The following is a 21,604-nucleotide window of genomic DNA, read 5'->3' on the forward strand; positions in this document are numbered from 1 at the left end:
AGAGACAGGATTTTGGGAGGTCAGAAAGGATGCTGATGCAGTAATCCAGTCGGGATAGGATGAGTGACTGTACTAACGTGATAGTGTTTGGGATGGAGAGGAAAGGGCAGATCTTGGCGATGTTGTGAAGGTGAGACTGGCAGGTTTTGGTGACAAATTGGATGTGTGGGGTGAATGAGAGAGCTGAGTCAAGGACGACACCAAGGTTGCGGGCTTGTGAGACAAGAAGGATGGTTGTGCCGTGCACAATGAGGGGAAAGTCAGGGGGAAGACAGGGTTTGGGAGGGAAGAAAAGGAGCTCAGTCTTGGACATGTTAAGTTTTAGGTGGCAGGAGGACATCCAAGTAGACATGCCCTGAAGGCATGGGGATATGTGAGCCTGGAGGGAGGGAGAGAGAACAGGGGAAGAGATGTAGATTTGGATGTACATATCTATAATTCTATTTATTTACATTATTGCCCGTTTACTTGTTTTGATGGGTATATATAATTCTATTTATTTGCCTCATAGAGATGATAGTTGATGCCATGGGAGTGAATGAGTTCACCAAGGAAGTGAGTATAGATGGAGAATAGAAGGGGAGGGGACCAAGAACTGACACTAGAGGAACCCCTACAGTTAGGGGATGGGAGGGGGAGGAGGAGCCTGTGAAGGAGACTGAGAATAAATGGCCAGAGAGATTAGAGAAGCAGCATGGACTAGTGGCAAGAGCACGGGCTTGGAAGTAGAGGTCATGGGTTCTAGTCCCGGCTCTGCCACCTATCAGCTGTGTGACTTTGGACAAGTCACTTAACTTCTCTGTGCCCCAGTTACCTCAGCTGATTAGACTGTGAGCCCGTCACTGGGCAGGGATTGTCTCTATCTGTTGCCGAATTGTACATTCCAAGTGCTTAGTACAGTGCTCTGCACATAGTAAGCACTCAATAAATACTATTGAATGAATGTAAAATGGGAATTAAGTCTGTGAGCCCCACCTGGGACAAGCTGATTACCTCAGGTCTTAGAACAGTGCTTGGCACATAGTAAGTCCTTAACAAATACCATCATCACTATAAGAGGAAAACCAGAAGAGGACTGAGTCAGAGAAGCCAAGGTTGGATAATGTGTTAAGGAGAAGGGGATGGTCGACAGTGTCAAAGGCAGCTCAGAGGTTGAGAAGGATTAGGATGGAGTAGGAATCATTGGATTTGGCAAGAAGGAGGTCATCGGTGACCTTCATGAGGGCAGTTTCATTGGAGTGGAGGGGACGAAAGCCAGATTAGAGGGGGTCCAGGAGAAAGTTGGAGGAAAAGAATTTGAGATAGTGAGTGTAGAGGACTCTCTCCCAGAGTTTGGAAAGGAAAGGTAGGAGGGAGATGGGGCGATAACTGAGGGGGCTGTGGGGTCAAGGGAGGGTTTTTTTTAGGATGGGGAAGATGTGAGCATGTTTGAAGGCAGAGAGGAAGAAGCCATTGGAGTGTGAGCAGTTGAAGATGGAAGTTAAGGAGAGGAGGAGGGAAGGGGCGAGAGTTTTTATAAGGTGCAAGGGAATGGGGTCTGAAGCACAGGTGGAGGGGGGTGGCACTTGTGAGGAGGGAGGAGATCTCCTCTGAAGATACTGCTGGGAAGGATGGGAAAGTAGAAGAGGGGGCCGAGAGGTGGGGAGGGCGGGCAGTGGAGGAGGGAGAGGGGTGATTTTGGGGACCTCACACTTGATGATGTTATTTTACCTAATGAAGTAGGTGGCCAGATTGTTGGAGGTGGAGAGTGGGGGAGAGGGAGGGGGAGGGGGCCTGAGGAAGGAGTTAAATGTCCAGAACAACTGATGAGGGTGATGAAGATGGGTGTCAATAAGGGAAGAGAAATAGTTTTGCTGGGCAAGGGAGAGGGCAGAGTTGAGGCAAGAAAGGGAAAACTTAAAGTGAACAAGGTTGGCCTGGTGTTTAGATTTCCATTAGCAGCGTTCAGCTGCTTGAGCATAAGAGCGAAGGAGGTGGACAGTGGTTGTGATTCAGGGCAGTGGGTTAGTGGTGCGAGAGTGACGAAGGGGATGGGGAGCGAGCGAGTTGAGTAGAGAGGGTAGATTGAGAGCATCTATTTGGTCATTAAGAGTGGGTAGAATGGGTAGGGAGGCTAGGTGGGGTGAGATGCGCTGAGAGAGATGGATGGGGTCGAGAAAGTGGAGTTCTCTGTGGGGGGAATAGTACACTCTATTGTTTTGTATTGTCCCAAACATTTAGTACAGTTCTCTGCATATAGTAAGTCCTCAACAAATCTGATTGATTGATTGATTCATTCATTCATTAATGACATAGCTGAGGGATCAATCAATATTTGTTGAGCATCTACTATGAGCAGAGCACTGTGCTAAGTGCTTAGGGGAGCACAATAGAATTAGTAGAAATAATCCCTGCCTTCAAGGAAGGCAGTCTTTCAGAAGAGACAGACACTAAAATAGGAGGAAGAAGGACAACAAGATATTTACATGAGTTAGTTCTTATGTAATACATACCTGAGTACTATAGGAGGTTATAAGAACTCAAGTGCTTAGGTGGCACAGGAGTGCTAAAGTGGCATTGGGCATGTGAGATGATACACTGGGGAGATACAAATTAATTGGGGAAGACCTCCTAAAGAAGATTTGATTTCACAAGGGTTTTGCAGTTGGGAAGTGCTAGAATCTGGTCAGCGTGAAGGGGAAGAGAATTCCAGGCAAGGGAGAGAGCCGGAGTAAGAGATCAGTGGCAGGAAGCCAGAGAAGAAGGCACAGTGAATAGTGTAGCTTGCAAGGAATGAGGAGGTCAAGATGGGGTGTGGTGGGAGAAGAGAGTGGAGAAGTAGGAGGGAGGGAACTGATGGACGGCCTGCGAACGAATGATCGAGAGTCTCAGGGATATACATTTTTGTGAAAATACTCAGATGTCCTTCAGATCATGGAAAAAGTCTTCCTCCAATGGACTGAGTTGGGCCCTAAGATTTATGGGCTTTGTCTGTAAATTCATGGCTTTTTGGGTTCTACATTCATGACCAATTTTAGCTGAATTTTGCAGACTATTTACAATTTCAAGGGTAGCCCAGAAAATTCAGCTAAAAATCAATCATCTCCATAAAGCCGCAGCAGTATGTCAATGTCTGTCAATCTAAGGGCAGTGGTGGCTTTAACATCCCGCTACTCCGCCAGCCTATTGGGCGGCAGCAGCAGCGGCAATGAGCCCTGGGGCTCCTCACGCTCCCCTGGACCCCCACCAGCCGACATCCCTGGGCCCTCAGAGGTGGAGATGATGGAGAAAGGGAGCGATGGGGAGATGCTACCAGGATGTTTGCCTGACATGGCAGGCCCAGGGAAATATGGCAGCCCTAAGAAAACTGCTCCTTGGGTTTCTAGGTTGGGTCTCCTCCTCCTCTTTCCCCAATCTTGATTCTATTTATTGCTATTGTTTTTGTCTGTCTCTCCCAATTAGACTGTAAGCCCGTCAAGGGGCAGAGACTGTCTCTATCTGTTGCCAATTTGTACACTGCTGACAAGTGGCAGAGTCAGGATTTGAACCCATGACCTCTAGACTCCCAAGCCCGGGCTCTTTCCACTGAGCCACGCTGCTTCTCTACTAAGCCACATCTCCTCCAAGAGGCCTCTTTCCCCAAGCTCCCTCTCCCTTCTGTGTCATTTCTGTACTTGGATCTGTAACCTTCGGATATTTGATATGCGCCCCACCCTCAACCCCACAGCATTTAAGTACACATCTCTAAATTATTAATTCCAAATATATTATTTATTTATATTAAAATTTGCCTCCATCTGTATTCATTGATTCATTCAATCATATTTACTGAGTGCTTACTGTGTGCAGAGCACTGTACTAAGCTCTTGGAAAGGAGAAACAGCATGGCCTAGTGGATAGAGCATGGACCTGAGAGTCAGAAGGTCACGGGTTCTAATCCCGGCTCCACCATTTGTCAACTGTGTGACCTTGGGCAAGTCACTCACTTCTCTGTGCCTCAATTCCCTCATCTGTAAAATGGGGATTAAGACTGTGAGCCCCATGTGGGACAGGGACTGTGTCCAACTCAATTATCTTATATCTACCCCAGCTCTTACAACAGTGCCTGGCACATAGTAAGTGCTTAACAAATATCGTTATTAATATTATTACAACACAGCAATAAAGAGAGACAATCCCTGCCCTCAATGGGTTGACAGTCTAGTCACTGTAAGCTCATCGTGGGCAGGGAATATTTCTCCAACTCTGTCATATTGCTCTCTCCCAAGCTCTGCACAAAGAAAGCACTCAATAAATACCGCTGGGGATGATGATGTCCCAGGTCCTCTAACTTGCAGTCCTGTGCTCTTTCCACTAGGTCACATTGCTCCTCAGTCATGAACTCATATGAAGATAGATAAAATAAGAAATTAAATGTGTACTCTTGTGCTGAAAAGTTCTCTGGCTTTTAACATCGATCCTGGAAAAAATTTCTACAGCAGTGGTCAGTCAATCGGTCAGGACATTTATTGAACTCTTATTTTGTGCAGAGCATCCTACTTGGGGGAGTAGAAGAGAGTTAGTTGACAAGATTCTGGACCTCAAGGAGCTCACAGTCTAGCTGGCAAGACAGATCAGAGTAAGTGTTTCACAAATGCTATAATCATCATTGTTATTATTTTTGTTATTAATATTATTCTAAAATAAATTTTTGCAAGTAGGGGATGCAGAAATTTAAAAATATGTACCTAAGTGGCAGACGGGTGAGTCAGTGCTTGGGGGGTGAAGGCTCAAGTGCATAGCAGCATGGTGTAGTGGATAATAATAACAATGGTCTTTGTTAAGCGCTTACTATGTGCCAGGCACTGTTGTAAGTACTGGGGAAATTCAAGATTATCAGGTTGTCCCACGTGGGGCTCACAGTCTTAATCCCCATTTTCCAGATGAGGGAACTGAGGCACAGAGAAGTGAAGTGACTTGCCAAAACAGCTGGGCGTCAGAAGGTCATGGGTTGTAATACCCACTCTGACATGTCTGCTGGGTGACCTCGGGTAGGTCACCTCACTTCTCTGGGCCTCAGTTCCCTCATCTATTAAATGGGCTGAAGATTGTGAGCCCCATGGGGATAGGGACTGTGTCCAACCTGATTTGTCAGCTCTCAGTACAGTGCCTTAGTGCAGAGTAAGCTCTGAACAAATGCCATCATTCTTATTATAGGTGAACACAGTAGTGGAGCAAATAGAGAGGGAGATGGCGGCTAAAGCGATTGTAGTGATGATAAGTGATCACAAACAACACTAGACTGGGGGTGGTCACATGTCAGAGTATGATGAAAATTCTGGCGTCTGCCTAAAAATATCAGCTGTTGTTCAGTTTGAAAATGAACTATTATGTAACGTTAAGTCAGTAAAATATAAAGGATTATTTGCGGGAATCTCTGCCGCTTTATAGAGGTGCAGTTCCGGGACGGCGTCTCGGTGTTTCAGGGGTGAGATTCTTGTGAAGGCCCGGAGGGGGTAAAGCAACCCCGGGCAGAAGGCTTTGCGTTTCCTGGTGGAGCGATGTTATCCTAACCGCAAACCATCACAACAACGACGAGGGTTATTTGGCTTGGCAGCTAAGGAGAGGAAAAAGAGAAAGATTATATTAATAAAACTTTCAGGGTAGAGAGACCGACTGGTCGGAAGCAGGAACTGGCGGCCTCACTGGTGCAGGGAAGAATGAGGAATATGTAGGGGTGGGGAGGACGGGCCTTCCCAGGCTAAGCCCCCCTTTTCCTCAGCTCCCGCTCCCGTCCGCATCACCTCAACTCACTCCCTTTGCTCTTCCCCCCCTTCCCTACCCCTCAGCACTTAGGTATTTACGTATATATGTATAATTCTATTTCTTTATATTGATTGCTGTATACTTTCATTAGTTCCTTCAGTCATATTTATTGAGTGCTTACTGAGTGCAGAGCACTGTGCTAAGCGTTTGGAATGTACAACTCGGCAACAGATAGAGACAATCCCTGCCCAGCAACGGGCTCACGGTCTAAAAGGGCGAATAATGTTATTTCTTAAGTGCTCACTATGTGCCAAGCACTGCTCTAAGCACTGGGAATATCTCTGTTGCCAAATTGTACATTCCAAGCGCCCAGTACAGTGCTCTACACACAGTAACTGCTCAATAAATACGATTGAATGAATGAATGAATACAAGGTGATCGGGTTGTCCCACGTGGGGCTCACAGTATAAATCCCCATTTTCCAGATGAGGTAACTGAGGCACAGAGAATAATGATGATGATGATGGCATTTATTAAGCGATTGCTATATGCAAAGCACTGCTCTAAGCACTGGGGGGGATATAAGGTGATCAGGTTATCACAGTCTTCACCCCCATTTTCCAGATGAGGTAACTGAGGCCCAGAGAAGTGAAATGACTCGCCCAAAGTCATATAGCAGACGAGTGGCAGAGCTGGCATTGGAACCCGTGACCTCTGACTCCCGAAACCGTGCTCTTTCCGCCAAGCCACGCTACTGGTTTGATGTGTACCTCTCAATAATTTTATTCTTATATTGATGCCTGTTTACTTGTTGTAATGTCTGTCTTCCCCCTTCTATAATAATAATAATGATGGCATTTGTTCAGCGCTTACTATGTGCAAAGCACTGTTCTAAGCGCTGGGAGGGGGATACAAGGTGATCAGGTTGTCCCATGTGGGGCTCACAGTTTTAATTCCCCTTTTCTAGATGAGGTAACTGAAGCACAGAGAATGATGATGCATTTATTAAGCAATTACAATATGCAAAACACTGTTCTAAGCGCTGGGGGGAGGGATACAAGGTGATCAGGTTGTCACAGTCTTCATCCCCATTTTCCAGATGAGGTAACTGAGATACAGAGAAGTGACTTGCCCAAAGTCACACAGCAGACGAGTGGCAGAACCGGCATTAGAACCCATGGCCTCTGACTCCTGAGCCGGTGCTCTTTGCACTAAGCCACGCTATTTGCTTTGATGTGTATCTCTCTATTATTTTATTTATTTACATCGATGCCTCTTTACTTGTTTCGATGTGTACCTCTCTATAATTTTGTTTAAATAATTCATCTATTTCATTCCTCCCCCTTCCCCTCCCCTTAGCACTGTGCTTATTTGTATATATTATTTATTACCCTATTTTGTTAATGAGGGTCTGTCTCCCCTGATTAGACTGTGAGCCCGTCGTTGGGCAGGGATGGTCTCTATCTTGTTGCCGAATTGTCCATTCCAGGTGCTTAGTACAGTGCTCTGCACATAGTAAGCACTCAATAAATACCACTGAATGAATTTATTATATTGATGTCTGTTTACTTGTTTTGATGTGTACCTCTCCATAATTTGATTTATTTATATCGATGCCTCTTTACTTGTTTGGATGTGTACCTCTGCATAATTTTATTTATTTATATTGATGCCTCTTGTTTCGATGTGCACTTTTCTATAATTTCATTTATTTATATCGACACCTCTTTACTTGTTTCGATGTGCACCTTTCTATAATTTCATTTATTTATATCGACACCTCTTTACTTGTTTTGATGTCTGTCTTCCCCCCACCTCTAGACTGTGAGCCCTGTGTGGGCGGGGATGGTCTCTCTTCATTGCTGAACTGTGCTTTCCCAGTCCTTCGTCCAGGGCTGTGCACCCTGAAAGTGGTCGAGAAATACGACTGAATGATTGACTGAGTGACTGAATGACTGCCTGAATGACTGACAGACTGAGTGAATGACTGACTGAATGATTGACTGAATGCATGAATGATGACTGACTGAATGACTGAGTGAATGACTGACTGAATGTCTGACAGACTGAGTGAATGACTGACTGACTGACTGAATGAATGACGACTGAATGCATGAATGAATGAATGTCTGACAGAGTGAATGACTGACTGAATGTCTGACAGACTGAATGACGACTGAATGACTGAGTGAATGACTGAATGAATGTCTGACAGACTGAGTGAATGACTGACTGACTGACTGAATGAATGACGACTGAATGAATGAATGACTGAGTGAATGACTGACTGAATGTCTGACAGACTGAGTGAATGACCGACTGACTGACTGACTGACTGACTGAATGACGACTGAATGAATGACTGACTGAATGACTGACAGACTGCGTGAATGACTGACTGAGTGACTGACTGACTGAATGACTGACTGACTGAATGTCTGACAGACTAAGTGAATGACTGAATGTCTGACAGACTAAGTGAGTGAGTGAGTGAGTGCGATCCGGGCCCCGCCGGCCTCCCCTTTGAGGAGAAGCGCGGTGAGTGGGTCCGGGCGGGAAGGCGGGAAAGGCCGCGGCGCGCGCGGGAGGGGGGAGCGCGCGTCCGGGCGCCCGCGTCACGTGGCGGGGGCGGCGCGCCCTCGCCGTCCGTCGGCGGTGAGGCGGGCTCTGGCGCCTGCGCGGCGGGCGGCTGGGGCCGAGGGGGGGGGGGGGAGGCGGTGTGTGTGAGGCGGACTCTGGCGCCTGCGCGGCGGGCGTGGGAGCGGGAGGGGGCGGAGTGTGCGCGGCGCTCGGCCCGTGGGCCCGGCCCTGGCCCTGGCCCGTCCTGCCCTGGCCGGTCCTGCCCTGGCCGGCGGTGAGGGTCTATGGAGAGGCGGTTGGGGCGGTCGTGGCGGCGGCGGGGGCGGCCATGGCTCCCTTCCCCGAGGAGGTGGACGTCTTCACCGCCCCGCACTGGCGGATGAAGCAGCTGGTGGGGCTCTACTGCGACAAGGTAACGGCGGCGGGGGGCGGACGGCGGCCTCCTTTCCCTCGCTCCCTCCTTCCCTTCCCTTCCTTTCCTTTCCCTTCCCTTCCCGCCCGCGCCCTTCCTCCTCCCCGCCCGCTGGGACACGCCGCTCCTCACCTCCCCCCCTTCCCCCGACCCGCCCCCTCGCACCCCCCCACGCCCTCCCTCCTTCATCCCGGCGTATTACTCTGGGCGGACCACTGCACCCGGCCCTGGGGAGGGACGGTGGGGCACCAGAGGGACACCGTCCAAACGGGGGAGACAGGCGGCACGGCAAAACGGAACCAAACACCGCACCGCGTTATCGAGATCATTAGAATCATGGAGGTGTTCATTCAAGCGTGTTTATTGGGCGTTTATTAGGTGCGGAGCCCAGGACTGAGCGCTTGAAACGTGCATTTGGGCAACAGAGAGAGACCCTCCCTGCCCAAGGACGGGCTCCCAGGTTAAAGGGGGGGGGGGGGGGGGAAGACAGGCGGTGAAGCAAAACACAGAACGAAAAATAACCGGACAACGTTATCAAGATAAATAGAATCATGGAGGTGTTCATTCAGGCGTATTTATTGAGCGCTTACTAGGCGTGGAGCACTGGACTAAGCGCTTGGAATGTGCCATTGGGCAACAGAGAGAGACCCTCCCTGCCCAAGGACGGGCTCAGTCCAAAGGGGGAGACAGGCAGCAAAGCAAAACGGAACAAAAAATAACCAGACAACATTATCGAGATAAATAGAATCATGGAGGTGTTCATTCAGGCGTATTTATTGAGCGCTTACTAGGCGCGGGGCCCTGGACTAAGCGCTTGGAATGTGCAGTTCGGCACCAGATGGAGACCCTCCTTGCCCAAAGGACGGGCTTACGGTCTAAAGGGGGGAGACAGCAAAGCAAAACAGAACGAGAAAAAGCCAGACAGCATTATCAAGATAAATAGAATCATGGAGTTATTCATTCAATCATATTTGGTGAGCGCTTACTAGGTGCGGAGCACTGGACTAAGCGCTTGGATTGGACAGTGGGGCAGCAGAGACCCTCCCTGCCCAAGGTGGGGCTCATGGCCTAAATGGGAGAGACGGATGGCAGAGCAAAACAGAACAACCCCAAAACAAGACGACATCAGCAAAATAAATAGAATCAAGGAGGTGTTCAATCGTATTTGGTGAGCGCTTACTGTGTGCAGAGCACTGGACTAAGCGCTTGGAACGTGCAATTGGGCAGCAGAGAGAGACCATCCCTGCCCGACGATGGGCTCACAGTCTAAAGGGGGGAGACAGCAAAAGAAAACAGAACAAAAAAACCCCGACAACATTATCAAGATAAATAGAATCATGGAGATATTCATTTAAGCATATTTACTGAGCACTTGCTAGGTGCGGAGCACTGGACTAAGCACTTGGAATGTGCAATTGGGCAACATAGAGAGGCCCTCTCTGCCCAGCGATGGGCTCACAGTCTAAACCTGGGAGACAGCAAAAGAGAAAGAGAACAAAACAAAAACCAGACAACATTATCAAGATAAATAGAATCATGGAGATAATTGTATTTGGTGAGCGCATACTAGGTGCGGCGCACTGGACTAAGCGCTTGGAATGTGCAATTCGGCAACAGATGGACGCCATCCCTGCCCGATGATGGGCTTATGGTCTAAAAGGGGGAGACAGACAGCAAAGCAAAAGGGAACAAAATAAAAACAAGACAACATCAGCAAGATACATAGAATCAAAGGGGTATACACTTCATTATCAAAATAAAGAGGGTAATGCATTCATTCAGTAGTATTTATTGAGCACTTAGTGTGTGCAGAGCACTGTACCAAGCACTTGGAATGGACAGTTGGGCAACAGAGAGAGACCATCCCCGCCCAGTGACGGGCACACATTCATTCAGTCAATAGCATTTATTGAGCGCTTACTATGTGCAGGGGACTGTACTAAGCACTTGGAATGGACAGTTTGGCAACAGAGACCGTCCCTGCCCAGTGACGGGCTCACAGTCTAAAGGGGGGAGACAGCAAAGCAGAACAGAACAAAACAGAAATGAGACAACATCAACAAGATAAATAGAATCAGGGAGATGTACACTTCATTAAGAAAATAAATAGGGTAATAAATGATACATGCAGATGAGCACAGTGCTGAGGGGAAGGGGGAAGAGCAGGGGGTGGATGGGAGGGGGAGCAGAGGAAAAGTAGGGGAGGGCTCAGTCTGGGAAGGCCTCCTGGAGGAGGTGAGCTCTCAGTAGGGCTTTGAAGAGGGGAAGAGAATGAGTTTGGCGGAGGTGAGGAGGGAGGGCGTTCCAGATCGGCGGGGGGACATGGGCCAGGGGTCGACGGCGGGATAGGCGAGACCGAGGGACGGTGAGGAGGTGGGCGGCAGAGGAGCGGAGCGTGTGGGATGGGCGGTGGAAAGAGAGAAGGGAGGATCGGTAGGAGGGGACCAGGGGATGGAGAGCTTCCCCCACCCACCCCCCAATCGCCGACCCCTCCTCAAGGCCCACAGATCACTTCGGCTCCCCCTCGCCCCAGCTCTCAGCGCAGCGCCTGGCACATAGAAGCGTGGCTCGGCGGCAAGAGCACCGCCTGAGGACTGGGAGGTCGTGAGTTCTAATGTCGCCTCCCGCCGCTCGGCGGCTGTGTGACTTTGGGCAAGTCGCTTCACTTCTGCGGGCCTCAGTGGAAGGATGAAGGATGTGCCAACCTAATTGCCTTGTTTCCCCCTCCCCCCAGCACTTAGAACAGCTCATAGTAATCGCTTAATAAATTCATTCAGTTCGTATTTATTGAGCCCTTTCTCTGTGCAGACCCCTGGACTAAGCGCTTGGAACGGACAGTTTGGCAACAGGTAGAGACAATCCCTGCCCCACAACGGGCTCGCAGCCGAACCATAATGTTGGAATTTGTTAAGCGCGCACTATGTGCAGAGCACTGTTCCAAGCTCTGGGGTAGATACAGGGTGATCCGGTTGTCCCACGTGGGGCACACAGTCGTCGTCCCCATTTTACAGATGAGGTCACTGAGCACAGAGAGTCGAAGTGACTTGCCCGTCGTCACACAGCTGTCAAGCGGCAGAGCCGGGATTAGAACCCATGACCTCTGACTCCCAGGCCCGAGCTCTTTCCGCCAAGCCACGCTGCTTCTTCCTCCGCTTCCATATCCATCCCAATTTAGGCTCGGTCTTTTCATTTGCAGTCTCGGAGCATCTTTTCCCCCTATCCGGGTAATGAAGACGGACTCCCACCGGACCGGTGGGTGACTAGTTAGGGAAGGGGAACTGTGGCCTATCCCTAGAGAACCCTTGGGCCCCAGTGGAGGGCCACTTAACCACTTTTCCGTCTTGCAGTCGAAAATTACATGCTGTGCATAAATAACTGGACAATCTTGGATTATATGGCCTAATTACAGGGGAAAGCCTGGTCGTGTATTAGCGTAATTGATTATTCCTCCCGAATATGCAAATTAAGCAGGTTAATAGTATTCGTGCTACAACTGTATCGTATTCCTTGAAGGTGTGGGTATGTCTTGAACCTTTGTATCGTGGGTTTGATTTTCTTATAACTATACAAGTTTTGATTGGAGAGCCGTTCCAAAGCTTCTGGAAAACGGACATTTTTACATGCGATATTCTGTAATGTTAAACATCACTAAACGGTTCAGTCTCTATTAAAATGAGTCAAAGCCTAGTGTAACATGATTATTAATCTTTGCAGGAGCCTGCAGAAATAGAAGTTTGCTTGGCTGATTGTAGTAGCGGTTTTCCAACTTGAGTGAAAAATGTGATCGAGTGGGGTTGAACAGCTGCCTTCCTTTCTTCATAAAGCCCCTTGCAGCAGGCTAAGTCCTTCGGTCACTCAGTGAGTGGTAGCTAGTGACTGCTTCATCGGTTGTATTTATCGAGCACTAACTGGCTACAGAGCACTGAGCACTTCTGAGAGTACAAAATAGCGTTTATAGGCACGATCCCTCCCCTCAGGGAATTTAGGGTGAGTATCATGTTCTTCGGTGACACAGTAGGGAGGGGAAATAGGGTGGGGAAATAGGAGGTTAGTCAGGGAAGGCTGATGTTCCTGCCGAACGTTTCTGCCTACGTTTGGACTCTGCTCCTCATTAGGTTCTCCGATCGTTTTTAAAAGTTTATCTGCTTTTGGGAAATTGGTGCAAGGAATTCCGATCTCCAGATCTCAGCCGGTGGAGCTGAGATTCCAGCCTCAGCCGCAGCCATGACAACCTCCTCCTCCGCTTCCAGGCGCAGGCGTTCCTCCGCTTCATCCAAAAAGAGCACAGATTCGGGGCGAGGTAAAAGGCGCAGAGTTTTCAGGCGGATTTAGTCAGCTTCTTCTCCCTGGCCATGATTTAGTGGTGCTCCGGTGAAGTGGAGAAACTGGCTTCCAGTTTGTGTTTGGGAGGGGCAGGAGGAAGTTAAAATCCTTGCAGTGATCGGAGGTAGCGTTGAACAGGGCTTTTGTATCTTGGGCTGTGTCAGCAATTAGTGCATGACTTAACTCGATTTTACCAACTGTGGTCATGTGGAACCAGGTGGTACACACCTGTATTTACAGGGGTACGTCTGGGTAGAGATCAACACTCATTCACGAGCTATTCCAAAAATATATAGCCCAGTAAAATTGCGCTGCAAAACAGCAGTAACCTCCTGACAGAAGAGAAGCTCCAAGTTACCAAGAAAAACACAACAGGATAAATGATGCAGTTCTTACGCCCAATATGATGTGACTGGGTTTTTTTCCCCTTTCTCTGCCCATTTTGGAGCTGTCCACCGATATCGTTATTACAGTGTCTTTGGGTCCCATGCTGGGAAAAATGGTTAAGAATGGCGGCGTGGAGCAGGTGCTAGCATCTGGAACGAGCATACGTGCTTTCATTCATTTAGCTTTCCTAAAGTTTTGCCTTGCTACTGGGAAATGAGGTAAATGAAAAATTTGGGTGGAATATTCCTAGTATTGCATTGCACTGAATCCCATACAGTAGGCTAACTTGTTGCAAATCCCAGGATAGAAGAATTCATTCAGTAGTATTTATTGAGCATTTACTATGTGCAGAGCACTGTACTAAGCGCTTGGAATGAGCAATTCGGCAACAGTTAGAGGCCATCCCTGCCCAGTGACGACAGTCAAAACAAGGGAGACAGCAAGGCAAAAGAGAACAAAACAAAAACAAGACAACATCAGCAAGAGAAATAGAATCAAGGAGATGTACACCTCATTAAAATAAATAGGGTAATAAATAATATATAAAAATAATATATACAAATGAGCACAGTGCTGAGGGGAGGGGAAGGGGGAAGAGCAGAGGGTGGGAGAGAGGGTAGAGGAGGGGGAGCAGAGGGAAAGGGGGGGCTCAGTCTGGGAAGGCCTTTTGAAGGAGGTGAGCTCTCAGTAGGGCTTTGAAGAGGGGAAGAGAGTTAGTGAAATGAACAGGGAAGAAACAAAGGAGAAATTCGTAAACTTGTATTTGCTCATGATTAACTGAGAATTCTTGGCTTAGTGGATAGACCATGGGCCTGGGAGTCAGAAGGACCTGGGTTCTAATCCCAGCTCCGCCACACGTTTGCTGGGCGACCTTGGGCAAGTCACTTAACTTCTCTGGGCCTCAGTTGCCTCATCTCTAAAATGCGGATTAACAGAGTGTCAGCCTGTGTCAGGGACTGTGTCAATTTTTCCAACCTTTCATTCAGTCGTGCTTGTTGAGTGCTTACTGTGTGCAGAGCACCGTACTAAGCGCTTGGAAAGTACAGTTCGGCAATCAAGAGAGACAATCCCTGCTCCCAGTGGGCTCACAGTCTAGCGGGGGGAGACAGACATCAGAACAAGTAAACAGGCATCAATATAAATAAATAGAATTATAAATCTATACACATCGAAACAAACAGGGATTAATATAAATAGATAGAATTATAGATGCATACATATATACACAAGTGCTATGGGATGAGGGGGTACAGCAAAGGGAGCAAATTGGGGGAAGGGAAGGAGTTGAGGAGAAGGGGGGGGCTTAGTCTGGGAAGGCGTCTTGTAGGAGGTGAACCTTCAGTTGGGCTTTGAAGGGGGGAAGTGTGATTGTTTGGCAGATGTGAGGAGGGAGGGCATTCCAGGCCAGAGGTAGGATGTAGGCCAGGGGTCGACGGCGGGACAGGAGAGAACTTGATAGCTTGTATGTACCCCAGGGCTTAGAAGCAGTGCTTGGCACATAGCAAGCACCTAATGAGGGCCATAATTACTAATATTAATATCCTATAAATTTCACATTTATTTTCATATCCTGAACATACCCCGTGTGATTAAAGGTACGGAAGCTGGGATTGGAAGACCCTGTGCCATTAGTAAGGTCACCTCCCCAGTAAATGTCAGAGTATGGTCCCGAGACCAAGGTCATCTTATCACTACCCTCTAGAGTCTTCTAGAGAGCCACCCTACTCTACCCTGATTTCTTTCTTCCTCTCAACTCAAGAAGCTTCTCGGTCTTACTCTTTTGCGTAACAGAGCTAGCGTGTATGCGGCATGATTGATTCACCCTGTGCAGAACAGAAAAGAGGTTTTAACAAGTTATTCTTGCAAAATATGTACTTGAGACATGGTGTGATTTTATTAAATGCTGATTGCTCTTAGTGCCTCATCACTGAAAGAGCATTAATGAGGCAGTTAATAGTGTAGTCTTTAACTTTATTAATTTATTAAAATGTTTTCTCTCTAATATTTGAAAGTTTCTTGGGAAGCAAGGGAATACTTGAGACTCCTGGTTTGGATTCACCTTTTGGGATTAGGGGCCTCAGGTGTTCACGAGAAGCAGCGTGGCTCAGTGGAAAGAGCCCGGGCTTTGGAGTCAGAGGTCACGAGTTCAAATCCCAGATCTGCCACTTGTCAGCTGTGTGACTGTGGGCAAGTCACTTAACTTCTCTGTGCCTCAGTTACCTCATCTGTAAAATGGGGATTAAGACGGTGAGCCCCACGTGGGACAACCTGATTCCCCTGTGTCTACCCCAGCGCTTAGAACAGTGCTCTGCACATAGTAAGCGCTTAACAAATACCAACATTATTATTATTATTATTATAGACTTTTTTTAAAAAAAGACTATGTAGTCTTTACTGCTTTCTAGGAGGATGGTTATGGAATATATCTATAGGATACACCTGCCTCTCTTCCTCCTCCCTTTGTCTTCTCTTCGCTGGTTGAGTTCACAAGAGGCGAAAGCAAGCCTTATGTAAAACAAACAAAAAGCCCCTTTTAATCTTTCTTGATGATCCACTCATTTCTGGCCATGTTTTGAATTAAATCAAAAGAGGATTGGCAACACTAAACTTTGTTGCAATATTTTGCTATTGGCTAGGAGCTCTTTGTTTTAATTTATGTGTACAACATTTTTGGCCATATGTGTGCCGGTTGACCAGAGTTGGCCCGGTTGAAGTGCTGTCTGGAATTGTTATAGGCTCTGGGTGGCTTCCCGTACTTCCTACCCCTTACTGAACTTTTCACTCCCAAACTGAACGGCTCATCCTCCCTCCCGGATTCTCCCCACCCCCTGCAAGCTTCCCCATCACCCATGAGAAAACCACCATCCTTCCAGCCTCACAAGCCCACAACTTTGGCATTATCCCCGACTGGTGTGTCTCTTGAATATTCTTGCAGTCACTGAATTTCGTCAGTGCTACTAAATCAATGCTACCACACTGGCTCCAGCCCTTGTCGTATCCCATCTTGACCACTGCATCAACCTCGCTGACCACCCTGCCTCCAGCCTTTCCAGTCCATACTCTGTTGCCTGCATCACTTTTCTAAAAAAAAATAAAAATCGATCCGCATGCATCTCCCCATTCCTCGGGACCTCTGATGGTTGTCTCTCCATCTTTGCGTGAAGCAGAAAATCCTCACGATCGGATTCAAGGTGTTCAGTTAACTCTTTTCTCATGATTTATCCTCATTCTTCTCTCACTCTTACCGAGTCTGCACAGTTCACTCCTCTAACACCATTTTCTCACTCCGTCACGCTCGCCACATCCATCTGTGACCCCTTACTCGCACCCTCTCTCCCGGAATGCCCCTTCCCCAGCACTCTCTAGTCTATCTTGAGAAGCAGCGTGGCTCAGTGGAAAGAGCCCGGACTGGGGAGTCAGAGGTCATGGATTCTAATCCAGGCTCCGCCGCTTGCCAGCCGTGTGACTTTGGGCAAGTCACTTCACTTCTCTGTGCCACAGTTACCTCATCCGTACAATGGGGAGGAAGACTGTGAGTCCCATGTGGGACAACCTGATCACCTTGTATCCCCCCAGTGCTTAGAACGGTGCTTTGCACATAGTAAGCGCTTTACAATACCACTGTTTTTTTCAAAGCCCTACTTAAATCGTATCTTCTCCTTCCCTGACTAAGCTCTCATCCTCCCACCCTGTTTTCCCTCCCTACACCCTCAACCAGGCACTTAGTCTCACCCACTAAGCACTTAGATACTAACTCCACCCGTACCTCACAGCAGTTTGTACAAAGCTTCCCTTCCCTGAAATGTATTTTAATGTCAGCGTTTCCCAAGAGGTTATAAACTCCTCGAGGCGGGGGTTCACCTCTACCAGCTGTATTGTCTTCTCCTAAGTGCTTAATAAGGTGGTCTGCAGAAAGTAAATGCTCAGTAAATGCCACTGATTGATTGACTGATTACTGGTTCTGCCTCTGTCCTCCCTTTCTCCAAAAATCTCCCCAAACTGCCCTCTCCTCAGTGCATCAAGCAGAAACTCCTGACCACTGGAGGAGAGCATACTCTCCCCTGCTTATTCACTCCCCCACGACACCCCATCTCTCCCACCATCGTACCCACAACTCCCTCTTCTCCCCATCTCATTGCCCTTCTGCAATCACAGCTTCTCTTGGAATTCTTCCACAGTTTATTTCTCTTTTCCCCAACTGCCACTTCAGTCTTGTGCTTGATAATAATAATAATAATAATGGCGGTATTTATTAAGCGCTTACTATGTGCCAAGCACCGTTCTAAGCCCTGGGGGAGATAGAAGGTAATCAGATTGTACCACGTAGGGCTCACAGTCTTCATCCCCCTTCTACAGATGAGATCACTGAGGCACAGATAAATTAAGTGGCTTGCCCAAGGTCACACAAGCAGACAGGTGGCAGAGTGGGGATTAGAACCCACGACCTGTGATTCCTAAGCCTGGCCTCTTTCCATGAAGCCACGCTGCTTTCCCACTCATAAGGACTCATAGCCTCCTATAGCACTTATGTGCAGATCTTTTAAACTCTGATTTTCGTCTACCTGTAATGTATTTGGGTCTATTTCTCCCCTCTTGATTGTAAGCTGTCTCCCACCTCTTGATTGTGGTCTCCCAAGTGCTTAGACAGGGTCCCACACAGGCACTTAATAGATGCTACCGGTTGATGGAATATTTCAACTCGATGGCTATTCCCATAGTCGTGGTTCATCCCCCTGAAATCCTTGGTGTTCGGCTCCGGGTGGTTTGCTCTGTGCAGATTCAAGTCGGGAAAGAAATTTTCCCCTGAAAGCTTCTTTCGGAAAAAACAAATATCCTTTGCCCCATGCAGATCTGATCAGTGTCCATTTTCTAGAATCTGCCCTTTCCTCTTCATCCAGAGTGCTATCACACAAATCCAAGCACTTTGATGCCATCGATGCCTGTCTACTCGTTTTGTTGTGTTGTCTGAGCCCGTTGTTGGGTAGAGATCGTCTCTATTGCCGAATTAAACTTTCCAAGTGCTTAGTACAGTGCTGTGCTCACGGTAAGCACTCAATAAATATGATTGAGTGAATGAATGAATATCCTGCCTTGACTATTGCATCAGCCTCCTTGCTGACCTTCCCGCTTCGCCCCCCTCTCTAGTCCATATGCTTCACTCTGCTGCATGGGCCATCTTTCAGAAAAAAACAAAAAACAAAACATTCAGTCCATCTCCACTCTTCAAAAGCCTCCAGTGTTTGCCTGTCTTCCTCTGCATCAAATTTCCTACCATTGGCTTTAAAACCCTGGCAGTTCTTTCCTACCACACCTCACTGATCTGCTACTCTAAACCGTCTACATTCTGCTCCTCTGCTGACCTACTCTCTGAACCTCCATCTCATCTATCCCTTCACTAACCCCTTTCCCTTGTCCTTCTTTTGGCCTGGAACTCCCGCCCCCTTCGTACCTGGCAGATCATAGGTCTCCCCATCTTCAAGGTCTTATTCAAATGGCATCGCCTCCTAGAGACCTGCAACTAAACCCTCATTTCCCCTACTCCTCCCCCCCCCCCCTTCTGATTGTCTTTGTACTAGGATTACACCTTTATTCATTCCACCCTCAGCCCCAGGGCACTTACGTATTTATCTGGAATTTATTTTACTGTCTTCCCTGCTAGACTCTAAGCCCTTCGTGGGAAAGGAACAGATATATCAGTTCTCTTGTATTGTACTCTCCCAAGCGCGTAGTACAGTGCTCTGTACACAGCTCTCAATAAATACGATTCTTTGAGTGTCCTCCCTCTTCCCTAGAACTCCTTCATGTTCAACAGTCTACCACTTTGACCACCTCAGAACTCTCCTAAAGTCACATTCATTCATTCATTCATTCATTCATTCATTCATTCATTCACTCAGTCGTATTTATTGAGCGCTTATTGGGTGCAGAGCACTGTACTAAGCACTTGGAAAGAACAGTTCAGCAACAGATAGAGAAAATCCCTACCCAACAATGGGCTCACAGTCTAGAAGGGGGAGACAGACAACAAAACAAGTAGACAGGCATCAATAGCATCAAAATAGATAAACAGAATTATAGATATATGCACATCATTAATAAAATAAATACAATATTAAATGTGTACAAATCTACTCAAGTGCTGCGGGGCAGGGAAGGGGGTAGAGCAGAGGCGGGGAGTAGGGGCGATGAGGGGAGGAGGAGCAAAGGAAAGGCCTTTCCTGACAGGACTTTCATTTCCCCCATCCGCCCTCCTTTAAGCTCTTGGCCATGTACCCTCTAAGCCCTTTGATAACTCAGTCTCACAGCACTTACGGATATAATTATACTGCCATTTCCCCATCTGTAATTTACTTTAACATCCGTCTCCCCATGTAGACTTAGGCTCGCTGTGCACAGGGATCAGGTCTACCCACTGTATTGTAATGTACCTGCCCCAACAACGTAGTGCTCTGCACACTGTGAGTGCTCAAGAAATACCATTGTTTGATTGATTCTGAGCGAAAAGGATGGGAAAGGAGAGGAGGGGTGACTTCAGTCTTCCAGTGACCACTAGATGGTGTACGGTGCTACATTTCTCTCTGAATTATTTTTAGCCTGGACTTATCCATCTACTCCTATGTAAAACTGTTGAAGGATGCAAAAAGTAGGAAGGGCTCAGCTTCATCCTTTTCCTCTTGAATTAATGCAGTGCCAAACTGAGTTGGAGCGAGGTAACCCCATCGGGTAATAGTATTCATTCATTCAGTAGTATTTATTGAGCGCTTACTATGTGCAGAGCACTGTCCTAAGCGCTTGGAAAGTACAATTTGGCAACAGGTAGAGACAATCCCTGCCCATTGACGGGCTTACAGTCTAATCGGGGGAGACAGACGGACAAAAACAAGACAACTTAATTACGATAAATAGAATCAAGGGGATGTACACCTCATTAACAAAATAAATAGGGTAATAAAAGTATATACAAATGAGCGCAGTGCGGAGGGGGAGGAGCAGGGGGAAAGGGGGCTTAGCTGAGGGGAGGTGAAGGGGAGGGGCAGAGAGGGAGCAGAGGAGCACAGGGAAAAGGGGAAGCTCTGTCTGGGAAAGGCTCTTGGAGGAGGTGAGCTCTCAGTAGGGATTTGAAGAGGGGAAGAGAGTTAGTTTGGTGATAGTATTTATTGAGTATTGCTATAATGCTATAAATAATAGTATTTATTGAGCACGTATTGTGTCCAGAGCATTGATCTAAGTGATTGGGAGAATACAGTAGAATTAACGGACATGATCCGTGCCCTCAAGGAGCTAACAGTCTAGTAGAGGAGACGGTTGAGAATTAATTTCAGGTAGGAAGGAGAAATAGTATAGATATGCTAAGTGCTACAGGGGCATGGGCGGTGAGAGTACTTAAGCGTTTGGGTGATGCGGAAGTGCTGGAGTGACAGTTGTCGGGGAATGTAGTATAGGGAGTTGAGAGATTCATTAGTCAGGGCCTCCTAGAGGGAGTGGTTGGTTTTTTGTTTTGCTTTGGTTTTTTTTAGAAGTGATTTGAAGATGGGGAGAGTGTAGTGGTCTGCCAGGTGTGAAGGGTGAGAAGCTTCAGTCAGTAGGAAAGGAATAAGAGGAATGTATCTACCAACTCTGCTATATCGTACTCTTCCAAGTACTTAGGACAGTGCTCTGCACACAGTAAGTCCTCAAGAAATATACTGATTCAAGAGGCCGTTGATGGGAGAGATGAAAATGAGACACAGTGAGGAGGTTGTTGTGAGAGGAGCAAAGTTTGCAATCTGGGGTATAATGGGAAAGGGACGAGGCTAACTGGGGGGAATAAAAGTGAGGAAGTGGTATTCAGGAGTCTCTGGGCAACAGTTGGAGATTTTTGAGGAGTGAGGAAACTTTTACAGAATGAGATTATAGAAAAATGATTTGTGCATCCACGTGAAGTACAAGCTGGAGAGGGAGAGCTTTGGAGTCAGGGAAATTAGCAAGGACATGTTGCAGTAGGGAAAGCAACTAAGGAGGTGGAAATTTTGGGCCTGGGCATGGTTAGTATTTATTTTGTACCTATTTGGATATATTTAAATAATAGATTTTGAAACAAGACTTTTCTTGTCATTCTTTTAAGTAAACACTCAAAGATCTTTTCCGAGTCAGTAGGAAGAAATTATGAGGTGTTTCCTTTGTGTGTTGTCTCAACC

At 47.4% G+C, this 21,604-nt stretch overlaps 1 protein-coding gene across 1 annotated transcript in view; it reads left to right on the forward strand.

Annotated features, from left to right (window-relative positions):
* The first annotated feature begins 8,511 nt into the window (after positions 1–8,511).
* The window catches only part of FBXL5 (F-box and leucine rich repeat protein 5), a 55,903-nt gene continuing 42,810 nt past the window's right edge, over positions 8,512–21,604 (forward strand). Inside the window, exon 1 of the mRNA XM_029062186.2 lies at positions 8,512–8,717. Within this exon, the coding sequence (XP_028918019.1) occupies positions 8,634–8,717 (84 nt within the window). The 5' untranslated portion in view covers positions 8,512–8,633. The remainder of the gene's footprint in view (positions 8,718–21,604) is intronic.

The sequence above is a fragment of the Ornithorhynchus anatinus genome, chromosome 4, assembly GCF_004115215.2.
Source record: "Ornithorhynchus anatinus isolate Pmale09 chromosome 4, mOrnAna1.pri.v4, whole genome shotgun sequence".
Lineage (NCBI taxonomy): Eukaryota > Metazoa > Chordata > Mammalia > Monotremata > Ornithorhynchidae > Ornithorhynchus > Ornithorhynchus anatinus.